At 35.4% G+C, this 15,887-nt stretch overlaps 5 protein-coding genes across 6 annotated transcripts; 2 read left to right on the top strand and 3 right to left on the bottom strand.

The window, feature by feature from the left end:
* Nucleotides 1-1,516: 1,516 nt before the first annotated feature.
* Nucleotides 1,517-15,795, bottom strand: LOC149623479 (uncharacterized). The gene is made up of 9 exons (XM_089852471.1): nucleotides 15,422-15,795; nucleotides 13,231-15,351; nucleotides 13,048-13,166; nucleotides 12,814-12,982; nucleotides 12,189-12,371; nucleotides 11,898-12,111; nucleotides 2,255-2,555; nucleotides 2,076-2,182; nucleotides 1,517-1,768 (listed from the first exon to the last, which is right to left on the bottom strand). The coding sequence occupies exons 1-9, from the start codon at nucleotides 15,619-15,621 to the stop codon at nucleotides 1,646-1,648; spliced, it is 3,537 nt and encodes a 1,178-aa protein (XP_089708597.1). The 5' UTR covers nucleotides 15,622-15,795; the 3' UTR covers nucleotides 1,517-1,645.
* LOC149623483 (uncharacterized) lies at nucleotides 2,867-3,820 on the top strand. The gene is made up of 3 exons (XM_089852492.1): nucleotides 2,867-3,144; nucleotides 3,279-3,497; nucleotides 3,597-3,820. The coding sequence occupies exons 1-3, from the start codon at nucleotides 2,867-2,869 to the stop codon at nucleotides 3,754-3,756; spliced, it is 657 nt and encodes a 218-aa protein (XP_089708618.1). The 3' UTR covers nucleotides 3,757-3,820.
* LOC149623482 (uncharacterized) lies at nucleotides 3,779-6,987 on the bottom strand. The gene is made up of 10 exons (XM_089852475.1): nucleotides 6,492-6,987; nucleotides 6,317-6,428; nucleotides 5,911-6,112; nucleotides 5,472-5,844; nucleotides 5,251-5,415; nucleotides 4,984-5,170; nucleotides 4,664-4,915; nucleotides 4,432-4,597; nucleotides 4,161-4,309; nucleotides 3,779-4,040 (listed from the first exon to the last, which is right to left on the bottom strand). The coding sequence occupies exons 1-10, from the start codon at nucleotides 6,906-6,908 to the stop codon at nucleotides 3,859-3,861; spliced, it is 2,205 nt and encodes a 734-aa protein (XP_089708601.1). The 5' UTR covers nucleotides 6,909-6,987; the 3' UTR covers nucleotides 3,779-3,858.
* On the top strand, nucleotides 7,380-8,333 carry LOC149623481 (uncharacterized). Its single transcript, XM_089852491.1, has 3 exons — nucleotides 7,380-7,657; nucleotides 7,792-8,010; nucleotides 8,110-8,333. The coding sequence occupies exons 1-3, from the start codon at nucleotides 7,380-7,382 to the stop codon at nucleotides 8,267-8,269; spliced, it is 657 nt and encodes a 218-aa protein (XP_089708617.1). The 3' UTR covers nucleotides 8,270-8,333.
* Nucleotides 8,292-11,744, bottom strand: LOC149623480 (uncharacterized). Of its 2 annotated transcripts, XM_089852477.1 has the most exons (11): nucleotides 11,503-11,744; nucleotides 11,005-11,442; nucleotides 10,830-10,941; nucleotides 10,424-10,625; nucleotides 9,985-10,357; nucleotides 9,764-9,928; nucleotides 9,497-9,683; nucleotides 9,177-9,428; nucleotides 8,945-9,110; nucleotides 8,674-8,822; nucleotides 8,292-8,553 (listed from the first exon to the last, which is right to left on the bottom strand). In XM_089852477.1, the coding sequence occupies exons 2-11, from the start codon at nucleotides 11,419-11,421 to the stop codon at nucleotides 8,372-8,374; spliced, it is 2,205 nt and encodes a 734-aa protein (XP_089708603.1). In that variant the 5' UTR covers nucleotides 11,422-11,442; nucleotides 11,503-11,744; the 3' UTR covers nucleotides 8,292-8,371. The 2 variants fall into 2 exon arrangements, with proteins under 2 accessions (XP_089708603.1, XP_089708602.1); XM_089852476.1 differs by having other exon boundaries at nucleotides 11,005-11,744.
* Nucleotides 15,796-15,887: the final 92 nt, after the last annotated feature.

The raw sequence follows: 15,887 nt of genomic DNA, 5'->3' as shown, positions 1-15,887 counted from the left end.
TTATAGATGTACCCCGGAAGAGTTAGTACAAAATGCTGTAACTGTAAGACTGCAGGTCGTCCGCAGATTTCATTTCAAACTCTCCATCCCAAATTGAAGACGCCTAACTCCTTAAAGTATTTTTGATCTCTTCTTTTTGGGAGAGCCTCTCCCCATTTGACGTAGTAGTTGCGGACGTCGTAACGTTTCTTCCCGTTTTCCCAAAATAAAAGGCCTTTTTATTATATCCTCGCTTTTGTTTCACCACCCAAAGACGACGGAGACGTGGTGGGTGGAGGAGCGAAAAGATAGAGACGGAGTGCTATTCTGTACATCAGACCGCAAACCAAGATAAACGCGACTTTCTATATTGAATAAGCCTAATCAATGATGTAGGAAATAGGAGAAAGTAGAAGAAACGAGAGGAGAGAGAGAGAGAGAGAGAGAGAGAGAGAGAGAGAGAGAGAGAGAGAGAGAGAGAGAGAGAGAGAGAGAGAGAGAGAGAGAGAGAGAGAGAGAGAGAGAGAGAGAGATGTGAAGCGCCAGAGGAGAGGTAAGAGTAGGGTGGGCTGTACCGCATCGCGTTGGAGTTAGTTTAGGAGTTGTATATGGTAGAGGAAGAGGCAAAAAGTAATTTCGGAAACCCTAGAGAAGGAACAACGAAGGGAAAAACTAGATTTGATGGAGCGAGGGTAATAGGAAGCAAGAGTTTCTCTCTCTCTCCTTAGGATCTATACATACAAAAGTACACTAACCTGAAGGGTTAAGTTCAACAACGATCACTTGTCTTAGCCACGTTGCAAATGAATTTCAATAAGACTATGGAATGGATAGCTGATCACAAAGCCTTCCGTCCTCATATCTAAGATTGAAATTTTTCTAACTTCGTGCGTATCTACTTCTGGGAAGAAGGAAGTAAATGCCCTAACCGCCCCAACAAATTATCGGAGCCAAAAACCCTCTTTTCTTTCTTTATCCTTATTGGATGGACACGGAGAAATCTACAGTGGGTTTATTACCAATGTCCGTAGATATATATATATATATACTAAGAGTTAATCTGGAATAAATCCAAAATGGTTCAATTTCCATTCCTTGTGGGAAAGATTTACTAGATTTAAGATATCATGGGAGGTCTATAAAAGTGCCAAATTATAGCTTTCTTAGTAAGATATGTTCCATAAGTATGTCACTACCTCTACTTCGTAATGCTAGAGGTTTAATGAGAGCTAGTCCAAGAACGACGCGAGAATTGACTACACTCGGTTTTGCAGTCCATCCTCCTAATTAGTCTACACTAAGCCTTTTATAGCGCCTCACCAGGCGTCGCTTTACGAGAATCTATGACGTTTCGCCTACGTCACTTCATGACAAGCTCTCATTAACGAGTGACACACTTATGGAACATAGCTTATAAACTTATGTTAGTACTAATAATTAAGAAACACGATTAAAAAATTTATATCGGCATTCGCAAACCATTTTCAAGTTAACGCTGTAATTTGTCACTTGACGTTGTTTCAAAAAATAGGCAAAATTCAAAATTTAAAAAATTATTAATTTATTAAAATCAAGTACAATAAACGAATTAAAATACTAAACTTGAATTATACATTTTTTAATTTAATTTAAAATTAAAAGGGATTTTAATGCTTGAAAAAAAAAATTATTTAGTAAATGGAGAAAATGAATGAAGCCTTTCAAATAACCAAAAGGTTTTTAATAGTGCGAAAGAACTTTGGCAAATAGGATGACGTAAAAGCTCTGGTCTGACGATTGGCAGTGTTTCCTACGATACATTTAACATAAATTAGTTTAAATTACAGTGTTGTAGAATGAGCGGGGGGTCCGATATTCTGAAGAAATCACGATATGTTGTTAGCAAACTACGCGATATTCGACAAGAAATCGCGAAATGAAAGAGGAAATCTTGAAATCGTTGACGAAATCGCGAAATGAAAGACGAATTCACTAAATATCAGACGGAATCGCGAAATGAAAGAAGAATTCTCGAACGATATTTTCGGGGGAAAATCGGACCCTTCGACAACGAGCTATTGCATTAATATCGCGATAAACGTAATGAAAAAACTTACCTCCAAGTAGTCGATAAAAGAAGCAACATTAGAGAATGCTTCGCCAACAACATGAGGAAAAATTACCGTCGCTTTCTTCCTGGCATAAATTGGCCAATGGAGTTGCTCTGTGGAATCGTTAGTTAATAAAATTTAAACACACTTAAGTTACCCAAAAAAACACCAATTAATAGTAATACCTTTGTTAATTCGGACATAATCAAACAACAGATGCTTATAAATAAACACAAACTCCAATTGCCTATCCAATTGCAAATCTCCACCGATTCGAGGCAGATGTTCCATAATCACGTCGAAAAAATTAAAAACCAGTATACTATTCGTATCTTTACGAAATCCAAAGTTTCTAACTAAGATTTCGGCGCACATGAAATATCGAATCAATCTCATGTTTAACATCAGTTTTAAAAAGTATTCCCTTTTATCGATGGGCAGTTTTTCGTAGTAGTTTAAGACTTCGACAGCGACGATCTTATTTAAAGGGATAGGATCAAGGTTTTCCGACTAGTACAAGATGAGGGAAGTTTTAGGTAAAAAAATGTGCCTAAAATTATGTGTGGCAAAAAAAAAATCGAATTAAAACGTTTAAAATGAAGAAAAGTACGTTAGAAATTTTGAAATTCAAACTAGCCGCGAAATACCAGCCAACTTGTTTTTCACACAGTGACGTTGCAAATGTCTCTTGATTCATTGGTTGTTTGGAAATAGGAGAATGTAGGGGAACTCAAGTTGAGGATAGTAGATTTTTTTTTCCGTCGTCTGCTACAGGAGCCAAATATAATTTATAGAAAATGTCATCGTCGACGTCGAGTGGTAGCTCGGAATCCGAAATATCAGACGGGCCTGACTCTTTAGTAGAATCCGATAGCTTAGACTCGTTTCAATCTTTCGAAATTCGTGAGTCAAGTGAGGAAAATTCAAATTCCGATAATGATGCTCAGGAAGAATTTGGCATTCAACCTTACCAATTTGAGCCTTTGCTTCCGGGAGAGCCTGCTGTGGAAGGCGAAAACTTGCCTGCGAATGCTGCGATGGAAGTTGATCACCCCAGACTTCATAACACTGACTGGTAATTAATTTCAATTTACATTTTAAGTAAACTGATCAGTGAGATTCAATATTGCTAAGTTTTTGTGGGTGTTATTGTACAGTTTCGGCATGTTGAACAGTTAGACAGTTTTGATACAGTTCCCTTTTTTTTAGGTGCAACTGTGGTTTTTGTTTCGTCATGCCATCAGTAGAAGAGAGTTTTTGCTGCAGGGATGAGCCTCCAAATGAAAGACTAATCAACGAAATTGGCCCCTTAAATTGTATCATAGAAACTGATACATTCAATGATATAATGAGACCAAATATCTTGAATATATTATTTGATGAATTTAGAGAAAATAATTTTGTGCCAGCTGAAGATGAGATTAATCCGTAAGTTCTCCCCGAAAAGTTGATAAACAAAACTTCTATTAAATCATGAGTGTGGAAGTTAAAAAATTTAATTCTAATCATTTTCCTTTTGTGTTATAGGACCTATAGATACTTAATTTATCGCTTGTACATACGTTGGATATACAGAGTTTTGGGTAGGAGAGTAAGGCGCCCAATCCCGAGTTGCGCGGTAAATAGAATAAGGAGAGAGTATCCATCAGATATATATCAAGGCTATACTGAACCTGGTCCAGTTTAAGAAAATTATGGACTATATAATATTTTTGTAAATACCAGTTTTTATTAAAACAATATAAAACCAATTTTTATGCAATATTTATTTTCATGAAAAAAGGGATTATCAATGGGAAAAGCGGCGTGCTACTTTGAAAGCTTCAATTGCTTCTTCTTTTTCTGGGTGAACATACTGCGCCGATAATGGCCTTGGTACTGGAACTTGATTAGCTTCGGTTTCATTCAAAGCTTCTTCATACGTATTGTTACTTTTCTCGATTAGCTTTTCAAACAATTTCTCTACATAATCTAAAAAGCAGTTGGGGAACGGAAATTTTATATAAGACTCGGCGGTAACAGAACCTCTCGGACAGATAAAAATCCTAAATATTTCATGAAAGATTAAGACAAATTCATTAACTACTTTACCATAGGTTGAAGCTTGCATTATCGGTTTTACTGAATATTCCCCTTTTTTTGCCTTTGGAAAATATATATTCCACCGCTGCTTTCCGTCTTTTGTAGTGGCTTGAATTTTGTTTGAATTTTCATTATAGTGAAGGGCTGCTACTAACATTCTTTGAGAAAGGTTAACCGAATTTAGTTGTAAATAAGCCAAGGCTACGTGACTACAAAAGTCTATAAAAACCCCCAAGGTTTTTATAGACTTTTTTGGACTAATATGGAAAATTATAAAAACCTGGCTTCCATTCCAAGATATGAATAATGGGTGTTTTTAGGTGCAAAATGAATTAAAACCGAATTATAAGCTTCAACGCTTGATGTTTGGGTGTCTGGGGATATTTGCATAATATCTTTTTCAAAGAGTTGAATAATTTTTTTAAATTTTTCAAATACAGGGGTTCCTACAAATTTGAAATTAATTTATTATTTTAGGTAAAGGTTTTAAAGGCTTGTCCAAATAATATTACCAGGAAGAAGAAAATCCCTGTTTTTTTCATCCAATGAAAGATCACCATGAGTACATTTTGTAAAGGGTTTACCATGACCATGATGAATATTAGCTACGTGTCTTAGTACTGACATGAATTTGGCCTGGATTAGTTTTGGTTTCCCTTTACTCGAAGTAGCGCTCCAATACATGTGATTTTGAACGCTTTTGTTCCATTGATCCAAAACTTCGAAACCTTTTGTGGCTGCGGCATGAATTTTTTTCTTCAAAGCTAAGACATATTGGAATATGGTTCTAGTTTATCAAGTGTACATAATTCGCGAATGAACTCATTATTACATTTGACCATGTGCCAACAATCAAATAAGTGGCTTATTTTGGGATGGAATTTTTTTAAATAGGAACGTATTTGCACGTGTCGATCAGTGACAATTGATGCAATTTTTAGTCGTGAGTCCAATAGAAATTTTAGTCCCCGTTTCAAACCTTCAAGTTCCATGGCTACACTATTTTTGACTTCAGTACTCTATTATTTATAAAAATTACAGAAATGGTTTTATGATGAAGAAGACAAAATAGCCCCTGGGCCCTGAAACATCTATTTACTTGTACAAGAACCAAATGAACTATTTTCTTAATTTGGCTTTCGAAAAAGACGTATGTGCCATATTTTGCACTGAACCCAGGTGAATCCGATCTTGCATCGCCTCCTAGCTTCAGCTTTTTCTTTTTTAAAGATTGCAAAATTGAGGTTTGCTCCTCATTCCAAACCTAAAGAAATAATTTTCAATATATTTTTTTAAATCTCTAAAAAATTCTTATCTTACTTCTCTAATAGACTGGATTAGATAACACCGCTGAATTCGAAAAAATGTTGCCCTACTAATGCTCTGTATACGAGCAAAAGTTAACATTCGTAGTGCCTGAGTAGGGTTCAGACCCGCAAACAATATGGAAGCGGCAATAATGATATTTCCAAGAGGTTTCTGCCCTAACATTGGTTGACTTTTCCAAATATTGCTGTGGCCTCTTTCACAGGTAGCTTTTACAGTTACCATTGATCCAAAGGTGGTAGTGGTAACAGTGCAGGGCAACAAGCATTGGAAACAGAAATGAAATAGCTGTAAAAGGGCACTCTCGAAAACTAAAAACTTTTTCTCTTTCATGGCATCTTTAGATTCCAAATTGAATGTTCGAGCCCTAAAATAAAACATTTTTTCTACTACTTGCCAATTTTTGAGACATCAAATAGTTTAAGAAACGCACCCCTTTATATCCTCTTCTGGTAACTCCGATGGCGTGTAGCTTACATCTAAAGGATTATGGTAATGGCCTTCATCATCTTCTTCTTCCAGAAAGATCTTTGCCTCTTGACTAGCAGTCATTTCAAAATCTTGTTCAGATGTTTTGCAATACGGGAAATCTGTTTGACAACCTTTACTTTCAACATTGGGCTTAGTTTGGCACTCTAGTAAATATTTATTTTGTTAAAAACCATCTAACATGAAACCTATGAGATTACATGGTAAGGTCAAGCTGAAAAATAACTACCAAAGGTGCTGGCTTTTAATTATTTGCGTGGTAAAATCTTACAACTATTATAAAAGAAAATAAAACCTAAAACCCACCCTTTGATAAGTTATTTTTCAGTTTTTCCGATAATATATAATACCAAAGTCTTTTGTTGATGTTAAATTTGTTTGAGTTTTTGAATCTCTAACAAAACCCAAAACTTTGAGAGGAATACTTTGCACGTGTTGGCTGCGAGTTGCTATACAAGTGCTCTGTAATACTTTCCAAGAATTAATTCATGTTCAATAATAATAAATATTCCCCGAAGTACATACCTCAACTGATGTAGTTCTTCGTTTCTTTAGTAAATTCCCATAATTTGAAGGCAAAGTACCTTCCATCACATTTTGCAGTTCAGGCTGCATACCTTCTCTCGTACGTGCAAAAAAAGTTGGTATCGCGTCTTTTTTTAAATCGTTTCTATGACGCGTTGAAGAGCTACACGATGCTTCAAACTGAGCTAAATATTCCGAGCTTTTTTGAAAAGAGTCACTTGTGAAATGCGCGGAGCAAATTTGATGAGACTTTTTGTAAATGTAATTTGGATTATTAATGTTCATTAACCATTGTTCTCTTAACTTTTCGTTACTTGGTAGACTATGAAATGACAGGGATTTGTCCGAATCTGTATTGGTACAGTCAAAAACAACGCACTTTCTACGAGATTTTGGCAAAGGCTTAGTTTCCATCATCGATTTTTTTATTCTAAGTGGCTGTAAATTCAAGCTTATAAGATCATTTATTTTTCAAATTAAATGTGCTAAACCTCTTACTTAAACGATTTAATTGCTATGAAACTATTTAGCTTCTTTCACGCCTCTCAAAACACGTAAATCGAAATAAAAATTTTAAAGGGATAGGATCAAGGTTTTCCGACTAGTACAAGATGAGGGAAGTTTTAGGTAAAAAAATGTGCCTAAAATTATGTGTGGCAAAAAAAAAATCGAATTAAAACGTTTAAAATGAAGAAAAGTACGTTAGAAATTTTGAAATTCAAACTAGCCGCGAAATACCAGCCAACTTGTTTTTCACACAGTGACGTTGCAAATGTCTCTTGATTCATTGGTTGTTTGGAAATAGGAGAATGTAGGGGAACTCAAGTTGAGGATAGTAGATTTTTTTTTCCGTCGTCTGCTACAGGAGCCAAATATAATTTATAGAAAATGTCATCGTCGACGTCGAGTGGTAGCTCGGAATCCGAAATATCAGACGGGCCTGACTCTTTAGTAGAATCCGATAGCTTAGACTCGTTTCAATCTTTCGAAATTCGTGAGTCAAGTGAGGAAAATTCAAATTCCGATAATGATGCTCAGGAAGAATTTGGCATTCAACCTTACCAATTTGAGCCTTTGCTTCCGGGAGAGCCTGCTGTGGAAGGCGAAAACTTGCCTGCGAATGCTGCGATGGAAGTTGATCACCCCAGACTTCATAACACTGACTGGTAATTAATTTCAATTTACATTTTAAGTAAACTGATCAGTGAGATTCAATATTGCTAAGTTTTTGTGGGTGTTATTGTACAGTTTCGGCATGTTGAACAGTTAGACAGTTTTGATACAGTTCCCTTTTTTTTAGGTGCAACTGTGGTTTTTGTTTCGTCATGCCATCAGTAGAAGAGAGTTTTTGCTGCAGGGATGAGCCTCCAAATGAAAGACTAATCAACGAAATTGGCCCCTTAAATTGTATCATAGAAACTGATACATTCAATGATATAATGAGACCAAATATCTTGAATATATTATTTGATGAATTTAGAGAAAATAATTTTGTGCCAGCTGAAGATGAGATTAATCCGTAAGTTCTCCCCGAAAAGTTGATAAACAAAACTTCTATTAAATCATGAGTGTGGAAGTTAAAAAATTTAATTCTAATCATTTTCCTTTTGTGTTATAGGACCTATAGATACTTAATTTATCGCTTGTACATACGTTGGATATACAGAGTTTTGGGTAGGAGAGTAAGGCGCCCAATCCCGAGTTGCGCGGTAAATAGAATAAGGAGAGAGTATCCATCAGATATATATCAAGGCTATACTGAACCTGGTCCAGTTTAAGAAAATTATGGACTATATAATATTTTTGTAAATACCAGTTTTTATTAAAACAATATAAAACCAATTTTTATGCAATATTTATTTTCATGAAAAAAGGGATTATCAATGGGAAAAGCGGCGTGCTACTTTGAAAGCTTCAATTGCTTCTTCTTTTTCTGGGTGAACATACTGCGCCGATAATGGCCTTGGTACTGGAACTTGATTAGCTTCGGTTTCATTCAAAGCTTCTTCATACGTATTGTTACTTTTCTCGATTAGCTTTTCAAACAATTTCTCTACATAATCTAAAAAGCAGTTGGGGAACGGAAATTTTATATAAGACTCGGCGGTAACAGAACCTCTCGGACAGATAAAAATCCTAAATATTTCATGAAAGATTAAGACAAATTCATTAACTACTTTACCATAGGTTGAAGCTTGCATTATCGGTTTTACTGAATATTCCCCTTTTTTTGCCTTTGGAAAATATATATTCCACCGCTGCTTTCCGTCTTTTGTAGTGGCTTGAATTTTGTTTGAATTTTCATTATAGTGAAGGGCTGCTACTAACATTCTTTGAGAAAGGTTAACCGAATTTAGTTGTAAATAAGCCAAGGCTACGTGACTACAAAAGTCTATAAAAACCCCCAAGGTTTTTATAGACTTTTTTGGACTAATATGGAAAATTATAAAAACCTGGCTTCCATTCCAAGATATGAATAATGGGTGTTTTTAGGTGCAAAATGAATTAAAACCGAATTATAAGCTTCAACGCTTGATGTTTGGGTGTCTGGGGATATTTGCATAATATCTTTTTCAAAGAGTTGAATAATTTTTTTAAATTTTTCAAATACAGGGGTTCCTACAAATTTGAAATTAATTTATTATTTTAGGTAAAGGTTTTAAAGGCTTGTCCAAATAATATTACCAGGAAGAAGAAAATCCCTGTTTTTTTCATCCAATGAAAGATCACCATGAGTACATTTTGTAAAGGGTTTACCATGACCATGATGAATATTAGCTACGTGTCTTAGTACTGACATGAATTTGGCCTGGATTAGTTTTGGTTTCCCTTTACTCGAAGTAGCGCTCCAATACATGTGATTTTGAACGCTTTTGTTCCATTGATCCAAAACTTCGAAACCTTTTGTGGCTGCGGCATGAATTTTTTTCTTCAAAGCTAAGACATATTGGAATATGGTTCTAGTTTATCAAGTGTACATAATTCGCGAATGAACTCATTATTACATTTGACCATGTGCCAACAATCAAATAAGTGGCTTATTTTGGGATGGAATTTTTTTAAATAGGAACGTATTTGCACGTGTCGATCAGTGACAATTGATGCAATTTTTAGTCGTGAGTCCAATAGAAATTTTAGTCCCCGTTTCAAACCTTCAAGTTCCATGGCTACACTATTTTTGACTTCAGTACTCTATTATTTATAAAAATTACAGAAATGGTTTTATGATGAAGAAGACAAAATAGCCCCTGGGCCCTGAAACATCTATTTACTTGTACAAGAACCAAATGAACTATTTTCTTAATTTGGCTTTCGAAAAAGACGTATGTGCCATATTTTGCACTGAACCCAGGTGAATCCGATCTTGCATCGCCTCCTAGCTTCAGCTTTTTCTTTTTTAAAGATTGCAAAATTGAGGTTTGCTCCTCATTCCAAACCTAAAGAAATAATTTTCAATATATTTTTTTAAATCTCTAAAAAATTCTTATCTTACTTCTCTAATAGACTGGATTAGATAACACCGCTGAATTCGAAAAAATGTTGCCCTACTAATGCTCTGTATACGAGCAAAAGTTAACATTCGTAGTGCCTGAGTAGGGTTCAGACCCGCAAACAATATGGAAGCGGCAATAATGATATTTCCAAGAGGTTTCTGCCCTAACATTGGTTGACTTTTCCAAATATTGCTGTGGCCTCTTTCACAGGTAGCTTTTACAGTTACCATTGATCCAAAGGTGGTAGTGGTAACAGTGCAGGGCAACAAGCATTGGAAACAGAAATGAAATAGCTGTAAAAGGGCACTCTCGAAAACTAAAAACTTTTTCTCTTTCATGGCATCTTTAGATTCCAAATTGAATGTTCGAGCCCTAAAATAAAACATTTTTTCTACTACTTGCCAATTTTTGAGACATCAAATAGTTTAAGAAACGCACCCCTTTATATCCTCTTCTGGTAACTCCGATGGCGTGTAGCTTACATCTAAAGGATTATGGTAATGGCCTTCATCATCTTCTTCTTCCAGAAAGATCTTTGCCTCTTGACTAGCAGTCATTTCAAAATCTTGTTCAGATGTTTTGCAATACGGGAAATCTGTTTGACAACCTTTACTTTCAACATTGGGCTTAGTTTGGCACTCTAGTAAATATTTATTTTGTTAAAAACCATCTAACATGAAACCTATGAGATTACATGGTAAGGTCAAGCTGAAAAATAACTACCAAAGGTGCTGGCTTTTAATTATTTGCGTGGTAAAATCTTACAACTATTATAAAAGAAAATAAAACCTAAAACCCACCCTTTGATAAGTTATTTTTCAGTTTTTCCGATAATATATAATACCAAAGTCTTTTGTTGATGTTAAATTTGTTTGAGTTTTTGAATCTCTAACAAAACCCAAAACTTTGAGAGGAATACTTTGCACGTGTTGGCTGCGAGTTGCTATACAAGTGCTCTGTAATACTTTCCAAGAATTAATTCATGTTCAATAATAATAAATATTCCCCGAAGTACATACCTCAACTGATGTAGTTCTTCGTTTCTTTAGTAAATTCCCATAATTTGAAGGCAAAGTACCTTCCATCACATTTTGCAGTTCAGGCTGCATACCTTCTCTCGTACGTGCAAAAAAAGTTGGTATCGCGTCTTTTTTTAAATCGTTTCTATGACGCGTTGAAGAGCTACACGATGCTTCAAACTGAGCTAAATATTCCGAGCTTTTTTGAAAAGAGTCACTTGTGAAATGCGCGGAGCAAATTTGATGAGACTTTTTGTAAATGTAATTTGGATTATTAATGTTCATTAACCATTGTTCTCTTAACTTTTCGTTACTTGGTAGACTATGAAATGACAGGGATTTGTCCGAATCTGTATTGGTACAGTCAAAAACAACGCACTTTCTACGAGATTTTGGCAAAGGCTTAGTTTCCATCATCGATTTTTTTATTCTAAGTGGCTGTAAATTCAAGCTTATAAGATCATTTATTTTTCAAATTAAATGTGCTAAACCTCTTACTTAAACGATTTAATTGCTATGAAACTATTTAGCTTCTTTCACGCCTCTCAAAACACGTAAATCGAAATAAAAATTTTAAGGCCAAGTTTATTTGTGATCCACAAGTGAAATAGTATGAAAACTACTGTTAGTTGTAAAGCTACCATTTCTTCAAGTAAGAGGAGCGTATGGAGGGGTGGGTAGATGTTTCAACCGTGTTTTTGCCAAACGACGCAGGAGGGGGTACTGATCGGAGCAGTCCCAAAAACAATACTTTTAAAAATTAATTAAAAATATTTAAGTTATTAAAACTATTAATATCTATATATTTTTGAAAACGTAATTTTAGGTTCTATCTGATTTAAAAAAATGGAAGCTTTTCATTAGTAGTCAAAAGATCGATTCTATCCCTTTAATTCTAAAAACTCTGAACGCGTGACGAACGCGATTTTAATTAAGGTTTCGAAGCTTTCCAGTAAAAAAATATCATCTTCCGTCAATGAAGAAGTGGAATTTTCTTTATCACATATAATTTTCAACAACTCTCCGTATAAATATGTTATACAAAGGATGCGATTATTGCTACTGCTAATAAATTTCCCTGGGAATGTAGTTCGCAGTTTATTCGCTCTGTTTTAGATTTAAATTATTTAGTTTTGAAGTCGTGCGTACTGCTGCAAAAATAATTAATATTTAATCAAACAAACCTGCACGTTGTAGACCTTCTTTGTACATCTATTGCCAAGGCGGAGATCAGGTATTTGACAAGATAAACACTTTGTAAAGACAATTTTTCATTTTTTCGCAGAGATTCTAGAAAATTTGTCAAGTTTTTGTTGATAAGATTCCAAAAGTCAATGGATTTTTCAATGTCTTTCGGTGGAGATAGTCTAAACGTAACAGGGAAAATGAAAATCGTTCAAGTAGGTACTTAATTAAAATTTCTCCGCGCTCTACTTTATATTATAACCAAGAAGTTATATCTAGTATCTCAGAGAGAAGGTATAAATTCGCCAGATTTCCAGCAGCTTTATCTCCAGTTCAAACGTAGCCTGTCCGGAGTTAATCCCCGCCTCTAAATTACAACCAGCATGCATCTCATTGGTTCTTGAAAACTCACGTCAGCGCGACGACGCGAGTGACGAAAATTACAGTCGTATTTTCCGACTAAGGAGAGGCAGCGAAATAGCCCGGCGCCTCCTTTTACGTCCCCCCTTGTATTTTGAAAGGGGGACTGGGACTATGGCCTGGCGCGAATACAAAGGCATCTTATACCTTCTCTCTGAGATACTGATATAACTTCTTGTTATAACATGTAACTAATTGTTTTACCTAAGAGAATTTATGAGAACTTTAAAAATTTGAGCAGCGAGACTTTCGTTAGAGTCCTCTAAAGTCTCAATCAGAAACTTAATTAGAAAATTTGGTAAAACTGTTCCTTCGATGAGATGCAAAGCAAACTCTAAGCTATAAGGACCATCCGATTCGGCACAATGTATAACTGAAAAACACGAATACGTATCATTGGTGAACGTAAATTGATTTTGATTAAATCATAAATCGTACTGCTACAAAATGTCTTCAAATTATTCTTTTTCGGACTTGTTATTTCCGTTGCCGATATATAAGGACGACAAAGGTCAATATAAACTCTACCAAGACTGAGATTGTATTTTGCGAATATCCTGTTTACGATAAATTATCATCAGTTAAGATACCACCAAAAATTTGATAACAACACGCATATACCTTTTATTCTGATCTATAGCTAGGTACCGCGCGTTTATGGAATTTGCACCATTTTCTTTGACATTTCCTTTGTTATTGTATGGACTAGGAATGAATCTCATATCTTCAACTCTTGGTAATTGTGGGATGGTTGATTCGTTTTGGTTTACCGCCGAAGTTGTAACATCAGTAGGACTCAAACCAGGTTTAATTGCTTTGTAAGAAGAACACGAAGGCACGTTGTGAAAGTCTTCAAGATCAGGTAAGGTTTGATAAGAACATGAAGGCACTGAATGTAATGCAACCGACTTGCTACCATTGACAACCTTTTGGGAAGTTTTGTTGACATTAGTTATCTTCGAGTTATTTTTTGTTGATTGTAATGTTGAATTGGTAACATGATGAAGCGTGATTGAATCTTGCGAACTATCGCTGTTGATATCAGGTAATGTGTCGAGAACAAACTGACAACTTTGAGCTCTTTTTTTGGTTTCGCATTTAATTGGATAAGATGATTCGGAAGTGTCATCCTCCATTTCAATCCAGGACTCTGGAAAATCGCAACTATCGCTCAATTGTTTTTGAGGTTTGGTTTTCACGACATTTCCAATTGCAAAAGATTCTAAAGTGTCATCATTGTCTAATTGATGACAGGATTCTCGTGAATCATCATTGATGTCAGGTAAGTTATCCAAGTTGTACTCTAGCGCTGTATCTTTGGCTTTTTCAATTTGTTTGAATGATTGTGTTGTGTCACTATCATCAAATTCAATGTGTGACCTGGTGTCTTGTATCACATCTTCGCTAGGTTTTTGAGGTTTTAAGAGTTCTGATGGCATTAATGATTCGAGAGTCCCATCACTTTGTAGGCCAGAATCTCGCGACGAATTACCGACATAAGGACGTAAGACGTTTATCTGGTTTTGAATGTTTCCACTTTGACTCGCAATTCTTTCAGGGAAAGAATCTAATGTTTCATCATCCTGGAACGTTAACTGAGGAAGCTGGGATTCGTTATAAGGTAAAGAAATGGCGCCGCTTTCATCTTTGGAAGTCGTATTGCTCTCCGAGTCATCGTCCAATTTCAATGTTGAAGAGTTCGATACACTATCATCACTGTTCAAACCTAGCACTTCAATATCAAAGATTCTATCATTCTTGGCAACTAAATGAAACTTTGTTTCGTTATAAGGTAAAGAAATGGCGCCGCTTTCATCTTTGGAAGTCGTATTGCTCTCCGAGTCATCGTCCAATTTCAATGTTGAAGAGTTCGATACACTATCATCACTGTTCAAACCTAGCACTTCAATATCAAAGATTCTATCATTCTTGGCAACTATATGAAACTTTGTTTCGTTACTCTTGGCGTTTAATTTTACACCTTTTTTTAAAACTTTTTTATTGAGTGGTAACGTTTTTCCACTTTTAGAGTCTTGAGACTTCAGGTTTCTTGATGGTATCGACAATTTTGAATGTCTGATTGTATTATGTTTTGACACACTTTCATCATTAATGTCACAATTCTTCACCAAAACAGTAAGATTTTCACAATCTTCGTCAAATGCAGCAGCCTCATCTGTTTTTAGTTTAAAGAGCAACTGTTTTTGCACAATGTTTTCTGGGCTTACAGAAGATGTCACGTTTGGTTTTAACTCCTCATCAGGGGTAATATTAGATGACAACTCTTCCACATCTGTTTGGTTAGAAAGTGACTGCAGAATGAGCTTTTTTCGACATGGCATTGATGATTGTTTATCCACTGATATTTGAGTTTCTTTTAACTCAGGACGAAAAAATAATTGCCTCCTGGCAAAATTGTCACGTTTTGGTGTTTCGAAAGATTTGTTAATGATATCGCTGTTAAGTTTTATTTGTTTGATGGGAGTGGGACAAGTGAAAACTTCAATCTCCCCAGTATCAAGATCAGGAAGTGTGTCTAGAGAACATTCTCCGGATTTAATTGGTATTTTGGGCTCTGTTTTGGGCATTGGTGATCTTATAACAAATTTGTCTAAAGGTCCAGAGTCCACTGCCTTTAATTTATTGATTTTTCTAGATCGCGAGTTTTTTACGGGTTTGGAAGATTTTGGTATGGTTTTCTTAGGAGTTGTAGACCAGGGTTGACTTAGCTGTGTCTTAATTCTATTGTGGTGCGGCATATAACCGTAATTAGATAATTACACGCTTGTATGTATTAGATGGTTCTACTTACTCGTTAACTTTCTCTAATTCCTTTTTAAATTTATCTGAATAATGACTTGGTGATAAAGGGGGTACATTCCAAAACATAAAATTTGGAACATCAGCCTCAGGTGTTTGCAGATTTTTCTTATCTGAAATTTTCTTATCGGAAATTTCCTCACCATCCGAATCGAAAATGGAAATTACGTCAATTATTTTTGACCGTTCCATGCTTATTTTTAATTAAAATTAAATTTCAACACTACTAAATACTAATAAATAAAAAGACTGAACAATAAACAGGAACGACTGTCATATCAAAATTTTGTGATCCCGAACCTAAAACATAACTAAAACTATCCTGGAACTTAAGTACGCCCATGCGTACACGACTACACGGTTGTATGCCATTGCCCACATTTGCCCGTTGGAAGTAACTTCAAGTAAAACTGAAGACATTGAAGCAGACGACTATAAGTCAGAAATGATCAAACTGT

The sequence above is a fragment of the Phalangium opilio genome, unplaced genomic scaffold (assembly GCF_054372755.1).
Source record: "Phalangium opilio isolate 3A_F unplaced genomic scaffold, DU_Popi_V2 ptg000113l_1, whole genome shotgun sequence".
In the NCBI taxonomy this organism is placed as follows: Eukaryota; Metazoa; Arthropoda; class Arachnida; order Opiliones; family Phalangiidae; genus Phalangium; species Phalangium opilio.
Note: the sequence above shows the minus strand (reverse complement) of the source record. Positions and strands in the feature narration are given on the sequence as shown.

What these genes read in the sequence shown, in the direction of transcription:
- LOC149623483 (XM_089852492.1), top strand. Translation starts at nt 2,867, where the DNA reads ATGTCATCGTCGACGTCGAGTGGTAGCTCGGAATCCGAAATATCAGAC. An exon ending in AGACTTCATAACACTGACTG is followed by an intron (nt 3,145 to 3,278) that starts GTAATTAATTTC and finishes CCTTTTTTTTAG; the next exon opens with GTGCAACTGTGGTTTTTGTT. An exon ending in GCTGAAGATGAGATTAATCC is followed by an intron (nt 3,498 to 3,596) that starts GTAAGTTCTCCC and finishes TTTGTGTTATAG; the next exon opens with GACCTATAGATACTTAATTT.
- LOC149623482 (XM_089852475.1), bottom strand. Translation starts at nt 6,908, where the DNA reads ATGATGGAAACTAAGCCTTTGCCAAAATCTCGTAGAAAGTGCGTTGTT. An exon ending in GAAGAACTACATCAGTTGAG is followed by an intron (nt 6,429 to 6,491) that starts GTATGTACTTCG and finishes AAAGTATTACAG; the next exon opens with AGCACTTGTATAGCAACTCG. An exon ending in TTCATTTGGTTCTTGTACAA is followed by an intron (nt 5,171 to 5,250) that starts GTAAATAGATGT and finishes TATAAATAATAG; the next exon opens with AGTACTGAAGTCAAAAATAG.
- LOC149623481 (XM_089852491.1), top strand. Translation starts at nt 7,380, where the DNA reads ATGTCATCGTCGACGTCGAGTGGTAGCTCGGAATCCGAAATATCAGAC. An exon ending in AGACTTCATAACACTGACTG is followed by an intron (nt 7,658 to 7,791) that starts GTAATTAATTTC and finishes CCTTTTTTTTAG; the next exon opens with GTGCAACTGTGGTTTTTGTT. An exon ending in GCTGAAGATGAGATTAATCC is followed by an intron (nt 8,011 to 8,109) that starts GTAAGTTCTCCC and finishes TTTGTGTTATAG; the next exon opens with GACCTATAGATACTTAATTT.
- LOC149623480 (XM_089852476.1), bottom strand. Translation starts at nt 11,421, where the DNA reads ATGATGGAAACTAAGCCTTTGCCAAAATCTCGTAGAAAGTGCGTTGTT. An exon ending in GAAGAACTACATCAGTTGAG is followed by an intron (nt 10,942 to 11,004) that starts GTATGTACTTCG and finishes AAAGTATTACAG; the next exon opens with AGCACTTGTATAGCAACTCG. An exon ending in AATGCAAGCTTCAACCTATG is followed by an intron (nt 8,554 to 8,673) that starts GTAAAGTAGTTA and finishes ACTGCTTTTTAG; the next exon opens with ATTATGTAGAGAAATTGTTT.
- LOC149623479 (XM_089852471.1), bottom strand. Translation starts at nt 15,621, where the DNA reads ATGGAACGGTCAAAAATAATTGACGTAATTTCCATTTTCGATTCGGAT. An exon ending in GCTATAGATCAGAATAAAAG is followed by an intron (nt 13,167 to 13,230) that starts GTATATGCGTGT and finishes TATCGTAAACAG; the next exon opens with GATATTCGCAAAATACAATC. An exon ending in AGAAGGTCTACAACGTGCAG is followed by an intron (nt 12,112 to 12,188) that starts GTTTGTTTGATT and finishes AATCTAAAACAG; the next exon opens with AGCGAATAAACTGCGAACTA.